Source organism: Frankliniella occidentalis, unplaced genomic scaffold (assembly GCF_000697945.3).
Source record: "Frankliniella occidentalis isolate FOCC.00 unplaced genomic scaffold, Focc_3.1 Scaffold4381, whole genome shotgun sequence".
Classification (NCBI taxonomy): domain Eukaryota; kingdom Metazoa; phylum Arthropoda; class Insecta; order Thysanoptera; family Thripidae; genus Frankliniella; species Frankliniella occidentalis.
The window spans coordinates 1-7,400 of record NW_026271428.1 but is presented as its reverse complement, the minus strand read 5'-3'; the positions used below and the strand labels follow the sequence as shown (position 1 = coordinate 7,400).

Below are 7,400 nucleotides of genomic sequence, written 5' to 3'. Positions count from 1 at the left end.
CACTGTTAAAAATTTTGTTGTAAATTTACAACACATTTGATGTAAAGTTTGATAGCAACAAATGTTGTTAAAAAACAACACATGTTGTAATCCAACAACATTCACCAAATTTTCTGAAACAAATTTTCATTCCAAAACAGTGGTTATTTACTTCCACCTGCACCAAAAAATTGTAATAAAACAAACTTGTTCGTTCTGTAACGCTACATCTTGCTATCAAAATTTACAGCGGTTTTGTTGTGGTTTTACAACATGGTGAAACGTTGTTATGGTCCAAACGTTGTTATGGACCACAACGGGCAAAATAGAAGGAATTTTTCCACGTGCCAATAAAAACGAACGATGTTGTTTTTTAACAAACTAGTCATTACAAAGAGTGTGATAATTTGACAATATTTTTTAACAGTGAACGCGACCTTATTTGCAAAGGTGCCTTTGAGGGAAGGTGTATGTGTCTAACGTCTCCTTTCCCCTCCTTATCAGCCATGGACCGGGCGGCGAGTCAGGGCCACGTCGTGGATTGCTGCATCGTGGTGGAGCACCTCGGCCGCCTGAGCGCCTCCATGGACCAGGACCGCTCCAACGGCACCAACGGCGCCACCAACGGCACCAACGGCACAAACGGCGCCGCCAACGGCGCCACCAACGGCAGCTCGGGCAGGAAAAGGGTGAGAACGAGTTGGTGCGAGACTGGGACTTTGGGGACACGTGGAGCTATTTACCTTGGCTCTCTGGACGGGACGCCCCGCGTCGCGGTCTTCGAGCAGGTCTCGTTCAACGTATTTTCCCACGTTTACCACGTCACCGCCGCCCGACGTCTGGTGTCGCGGGTGGTCAATTTAGTCCGACCCGACCCCTCAGTGTGTGTGTTTGTCGTGGCGAACGCCCCCCTCGCGCGGCACGTGGTGACGTCGGGACCTCTGCGACATGCAAGCGAAATGGAATGGCGATGAGCAGAAGGCGTGGCCGCGAGAGAGAAGAGAGGACGGCCCTTGCAATAGATCTCGTCCAAGTGTTAGTCCCCGATTTTTTTCACGCCTTGGGGGTTTTGTTGGGTGATGGTATACAAAACGATTGGCGATGGAAATTGGTGCCCTTTTGATATCTAGGGCAAATCCATTTGCTCTAGAAATGACTAAAAATGTTTTTTTTTCTGCAAAAACACAAAAATTAACCCCAGTTTGTATTCGGCCTTAAATCGATTTTTTTTTAGCTGACCACAAACTGTGGATCATTTTTGGATTTTTCGGAAAAAGGACAATTTTTGGTCAGTTTTGGAGAAAATGGATTTTCTCCTATAGACACACACATTAAATTGGGCACGAAGTTTCACCGCCAATCGTTTTGTATTCGGCCACCCTACAAAACCCCCAAAGCGGATCAAAATCGGGGACTAACAGAACACTTATTAGACGAGTTCCTTTGTTAGGGCGCCCTTAGGGCGGGTGCGGGCGGTGCGGGCGTGTGGGGTGTGGGTCGCGCACAGCCCGAGGCGAGCGGAGCACAGCGAGTGCCAACAGTCCATTAACCCACGCGGCGCGGCCAGGCTTATGAGTGCAGCGTCACTGGTGGGGGTAAGGGCCGTATTGCCTCCGCCCGTGGCCGCGCCGGGCTGTCTGTTCGCCCGCAGACTTTTGCCTATTGGATGCAGTGAGTCATATCTAGCGTGGGCGGGTCCGTGTTGCCTTCCGCTGCGTCAGGTCTGTCTGATCACTGTGCCGTAGGTGAGGCTGTTATTGCCCATCCACTGCCTCCGTTCGTGTCGGTCCTCCTGCCTGTCGCCTGCAGACTTTGCCTGATGGGCAATTTTGCTAGAAAAGTAGGCAATAACTTACACAAACACAGAGAGGTGTAGAGCTGGCTGCATCAACGCCTGCCTACCAGGCAACCCCTTCTCACGCGCGTGCAAATGTTGCCTAGTTGGCAGGCGTTGATGCAGCCAGCTGCACACCCCCCGTGTCTGGGCCACCTATTGCCTACTTCTCTGACGACCCCGCTGACGAGTGCAGCGTCACTGGTTGGTGGGGCTCCGGTCTGTCATGCCGGTAGCCGAGCCGCGGGGCCGGCCCGGCCTTTAGGCCCGGCGAGCCGGGGGCGGGGCGCGATAGGGTCCGAGGGTCGCTCTCGCCATTTACATCCTGACCCGGTGCTGCTGTTGTTGGCCGAGGCTCGTGTGGTTCCCCGTTGGAAGGAGGGCAATCTGCGGTACAAGAACCCACGCCAGACTTTTTAAAATTAAAGCATGCGCCCGGTTGCGCTCCCCGAGAGCGGCCGCGATTTTCTCCCGCCACCCCGGGAATGACAGACATCTATGTGCCGCCGAACGCCACTCCAAAGTAACCCCATAAGACCAAATAATTCCTTTGCAACCTCCCCGATCGCCCGACCGACACGCGGCCGCCGGTGTTCAAAGCAGTGTTTGCGCGCGGGACGGGCCGCGTGAGAAAGACGAAGGCTTTTTCCTTTCCGCCGAACTTGCCGCCGCACTTTGGCCTGTTGTCCTGCATGAGGAAAGCGCCGTGGTCGCGGTGCAGACCGACCCCACGGCGACAGCGCTAGCGCGGCGGGCGACAGCAGGCGATGCGCGCGATGGGCGGCCTACCTGTCGGGCGGTGAAAGGTGCAACTCCGTCGTTCCGGGACTCTCCCCATTATTATTTCATTTTATGTTTGTTCTCTAGGTTTCCATGAAAGAGGATCGGGACTTCTGGTGGACGGAGGAGATGGAGGACGCGTCCTCGTCCTGCTACCCGGTTTGGGTGAACGCCGAGGATCCGCTCTTCATGTTGTACACCAGGTACGAGCGAGCCACCGTGCCGTGGCTCTTCCTGTTTCTCTCTCTCTCTCTCTCTCTGTCGCACACTCCTGACTGTATGTGTCTGTTCAGCGGCTCGACGGGCAAACCAAAGGGCGTGCTCCATACGACGGGCGGCTACCTCATGTACGCGGCCACCACCTTCAAGTACGTGTTCGACTACAAGCCCAACGACGTGTACTGGTGCACCGCCGACGTGGGCTGGATCACCGGCCACACCTACGTGGTCTACGGGCCGCTGGCCAACGGCGCCACCTCCGTCATTGTGAGTGAGGCCCTCGAGTGGTCGTGCTGAGCCGCGGGCAGGCGTGCGTGTGGGTTTGCCTATCGCCTCTGCCTCTGACCGCCGCGCTTGACGGCTCCGGGGTAGTAGGCAACGCGCTCACACGTACGCTTACCGTGCTCAGTATGTCTACCACACCAGCCACCTGATGGGAAACGAAAACAACCCCATACTGACTGAACACGCTTTGTTGTCTCTCCGCCCTGCAGTTCGAGGGCACTCCGTTCTACCCCGACAACGACCGGTACTGGTCCGTGATCGACAAGTACAAGGTGTCCCAGTTCTACACGGCACCCACCGCCATCAGGTCTCTCATGAAGTTCGGTGACGAGCCCGTGCTCAAGTAAGTGCTGGAGCCAGACTCTAAAGCGGGACACACAAACCAGTACGCCAAGGTGCGAGGCTCATCACGGCGCTCTCCCTCTATCCCCCGCAGACACAACCTGTCGACGCTCAAGGTGCTCGGATCCGTCGGCGAGCCCATCAACCCGGAGGCGTGGCTGTGGTACTACAAGATGATCGGGAAGGGCGAGTGCTCCATCGTGGACACGTTCTGGCAGACGGAGACGGGCGGCCACGTCCTCACGCCGCTGCCCGGCTGCACGCCCATGAAGCCCGGCTCGGCCACCTTCCCCTTCTTCGGCGTGCAGCCGCAGCTGCTGGACGAGAACGGCAAGCGCATCGACGGCCCCGGGGAGGGCTACCTCGTGTTCGGCCGGCCGTGGCCGGGCATGATGCGCACCCTGTACGGCAACCACGAGCGCTTCGAGCAGGTGTACTTCAGCCGCTTCCCGGGCTACTACTGCACCGGTGACGGTGAGTCGCCCTTCTCTACACTGTACATCCAGGGTGTCCAGCAGGTAGGCGACAAAGTCGCCTGACCGCAAAACTAGGCGACTAGGACACTTTCTGTTCTTCCGGGTAATTGCATTGTATGAGTCCATAGGCATTCCACCCATTGTGCCCATGCAGTTGTCCGGAAGACCAGAAGGTGTCCAGCAGATAGGCGACATAAGTCGCCTATTTGTCGCCTACCTGCTGGACACCCCGGATTTACAGTGTAGGCTGTGTTCTCCTCGTGACGAAGAGCGGCCGTTTTATCTCCCTCTCCGTGACCCGCAGGTGCGCGACGAGACGAGGACGGCTTCCTGTGGGTGACGGGCCGCGTCGACGACATGCTCAACGTGTCGGGCCACCTCATGAGCACGGCCGAGGTGGAGTCCGTCCTGGTGGAGCACGCGAGCGTGGCCGAGGCCGCCGTCGTGTCGCGGCCGCACCCCGTCAAGGGCGAGTGCCTGTACTGCTTCATCACCCCCAACGAGGGCGCGGCGTTCGACAAGAAGCTGACGGACGAGCTCAAGAAGCAAGGTACGTTCTTATAAAACACGCTGGCCTTGTCGGGATCGTACAGAAAGTGCGTTGGTTTTTGCCCCGATTCTTTCGGCAAATTACGCGCGAGCTAGGCGCCCACGGGACTCGGGGTAGGCCAACCCGCAGTACAAGCATGCACTGCAGGCAAGATATTGCCAACCTGTCTAGGCTGACCTTGACAGGATGGTAACACCGAATGACGGACGCACTTTCTGAATGATCCCTTGTTGAAATGTCTCCCTGAGACAAGCCCATTGCCAGTGAGAAATTCCCCTTACCCCTCACCAAAAATCATAGACACACAAAAAAAAAAATGCCCCGCACTCAATGGGTGCGATATCGAAACGTTGTCAAAACTAAAGCGCTCGAGCTTTGAAACGAAATCGGCAAGTGTCGTGTCGAGATTGTTTTGAATGTAGCTTCTCTCTGGGTCGCTCGCTTGCTACAGGAGCGGTATAAGGGTTGGGGGAGCGATCTCCCCCCAAAAAAAAAATCGTCCCTTAGTAAGCCGCCTGAAAGGTAGGCAGTTTGTGTTACAAAACCCCTGTAAGTAGTCAACCCACGGTGGACCCCCCCCCCTCCCCCCATTCAGCCGGACCTTATCTGCGCCTGGCTTGCTAACACCTCGTTCCACTTGCAGTGAGGGAGAGGATAGGCCCCTTCGCCCAGCCCGAGGTCATCCAGCACGCTCCGGGCCTCCCCAAGACGCGGTCCGGCAAGATCATGCGCAGGGTGCTCCGCAAGGTGGCCGTCAACGACCGGGACGTGGGCGACATCTCGACGCTGGCGGACGAGAGCGTCGTGGAGCAGCTGTTCGCCAACAGGCCGGCCGAGGCGCAGCGGGCGTAAGAGGGAAGGCCAGCCGGCAGGAGCCGCGGGAGGTAGTTAGTTGTAATCCTTGAGAAAGGTGTCGTCTGCTTGCGACCGGTAGACTCGACGATGATGTAGTAAATATGCACGGCGAAAGTTTGACACTGGAGCATTTTTACGGGGATTCTTAATTATTTAACTTATGACGGTCTACGGTGTGCATGTCAGCAGTATTGTACAAAAACGTAATTTATTCATTGCCTACTTCATTTTTATTTTATTTTATTTTTTCAGCCCTGTACATTCCTCTTGTGGAAAATAAGTTCTGTTCCCTTAATTTAACAGATCTTATGCATATTGAAGTTACAGAGATAAGTTTCAAACCTTGTTGATGTCTCTCAGATGTGGTCGTAAAATGCCTAAAGAAATTTCTGGCATCTTAGTTTAGATGAGTATTGTACATAATTCTCATAGCGCTCTAAGAAACTTTGTGTGATAAGCTTAAAAGATTCAAACTGGTGAAAATTACCATTACTGAAGAATTTTGACCTCATACTTTATTTTATTTCTGGTCATTTTGCCTTTGGTATGGAACATCAGCATATGATCTATACTTGGTGTTATTTTGTATGTCTGTTACCCGCCTTGTGCAGTTTGATGTATACTATAGGTACATAGTGTGAGACCTTAACATAGCACATTGCAATCATGATTTGTACATTCTGTGTAATTTTAACATGCAGCTTACCATTACAATGGAGACTGCACAGAAAATATGTAAGCATAGTTATGATTTAGAGTAGAACCGCATGCAGGTCCTTGATCATAAAAAAGAAAAGAAAAAGATTGACAGTTGTTAGCTTTCACAAAATTATGCTGAGCTGCTGATTGGACCAATCTTCTTCTAGGTGAAAAAAGGGAAGCTTTTGTTCTCAATAAGAAACTGAGAACTGCAGATATTTCCGCCTAAAAAGAGTACGGTCATCCCATGTGGTGACTGGAAAGTACATATCATTCAAATGAACATTATTGCACAATGTCCTGCCTAATTGCTGAATTTTGGAAGAATTGTTGTGACTGTATATTACAAGGGTGATACCTTTTGTACTTTACATTTCCCCAAAGCATTCAAATGGTTTTCAAATATGTCTAGTGTTGTGGTATCTCTTCCAAGTGTCAAGGCTTAGAACCAGCCGTAGGCATCTTGTTGTCCTATTATTGTGTTTCTTAGATACATTGTTATTGAGTTTTTAAAAATATTTCTGATTAACAGAGTTATATATGTAATTTTAAGAAAATGCTTAGGTGGAGAAGTTCAAACACAATGTAATAATATGCATACATATCATTGCTATAAATAACATTCCAAATTTCATTATAAAGTGATATACTAATAGTAATAAGAGCCTTGGATATGATCATGTGTGATTTCGTAGATTGCTAACGTTACCAGTAAAGAGACTGCTTCAAACCAAAAACAATCAAAACTGTTTTAATTACTGAACATCTCGGAACATCTACTAAAACAGGAACACAGAACCACCCCAGTCTTACAGACATTTTAAAATTATTAACCATTCATTGCCAGAGAAAACGCAAATACCGTAATTGCCTTGTTCCAACACTCTGACAACTCTAGTTTATTTATTTATTTATTTTACGGTAGATGTAGCAACAGTAACAGCGCTAATAAGTTATTTCAATAACTACGAGCTATTACAATCACATAGACTTAATTGAAGTACCTCCGAGTTATTTCAATTAAGCTTTACTTGCAGCGCTCAGCCAGGTAGGAGGGTCAGGATTGTCGCTAGCGTGCATCGGAGCGGAGAAAAAGGGATTGTGCGGAGAAAAGGGAAATGGGTTGCCTACCTCCACGGCGTTGTGGCAGGAGCGGAGCTGGGTGTTGTGGTGCGGTCTGCCTGCAGCTCGTCCCAGTTTGTAGCTACAACGGACACGACTGATAAAGTTTCTCTGCTGTATGGTAGATTCCACTAAGTGCAAAGGAACTTGATACGAGGGCATGTCCTTCTCTACAAGTTTGCTGTTTTCATGGTAGAATGAATGTAATATGTTTAAAAAGTACTTGATTTCAAACTTATTTTTATTAGTTTTAACAATT

At 51.2% G+C, this 7,400-nt stretch overlaps 1 protein-coding gene across 1 annotated transcript; it reads left to right on the top strand.

Moving 5' to 3' along the window:
* Positions 1 to 462: 462 nt before the first annotated feature.
* Positions 463 to 6,765, top strand: LOC113215271 (acetyl-coenzyme A synthetase). Its single transcript, XM_052276783.1, has 7 exons — positions 463 to 668; positions 2,681 to 2,796; positions 2,887 to 3,079; positions 3,307 to 3,440; positions 3,534 to 3,913; positions 4,220 to 4,465; positions 5,109 to 6,765. The coding sequence occupies exons 1-7, from the start codon at positions 486 to 488 to the stop codon at positions 5,315 to 5,317; spliced, it is 1,461 nt and encodes a 486-aa protein (XP_052132743.1). The 5' UTR covers positions 463 to 485; the 3' UTR covers positions 5,318 to 6,765.
* The last annotated feature ends 635 nt before the right edge of the window (positions 6,766 to 7,400 follow it).

Coding starts and splice junctions, on each gene's coding strand:
- LOC113215271 (XM_052276783.1), top strand. CDS start 486: ATGGACCGGGCGGCGAGTCAGGGCCACGTCGTGGATTGCTGCATCGTG. Junction 2,797..2,886: donor CTCTTCATGTTGTACACCAG/GTACGAGCGAGC, acceptor GTGTCTGTTCAG/CGGCTCGACGGGCAAACCAA. Junction 3,441..3,533: donor GGTGACGAGCCCGTGCTCAA/GTAAGTGCTGGA, acceptor TATCCCCCGCAG/ACACAACCTGTCGACGCTCA.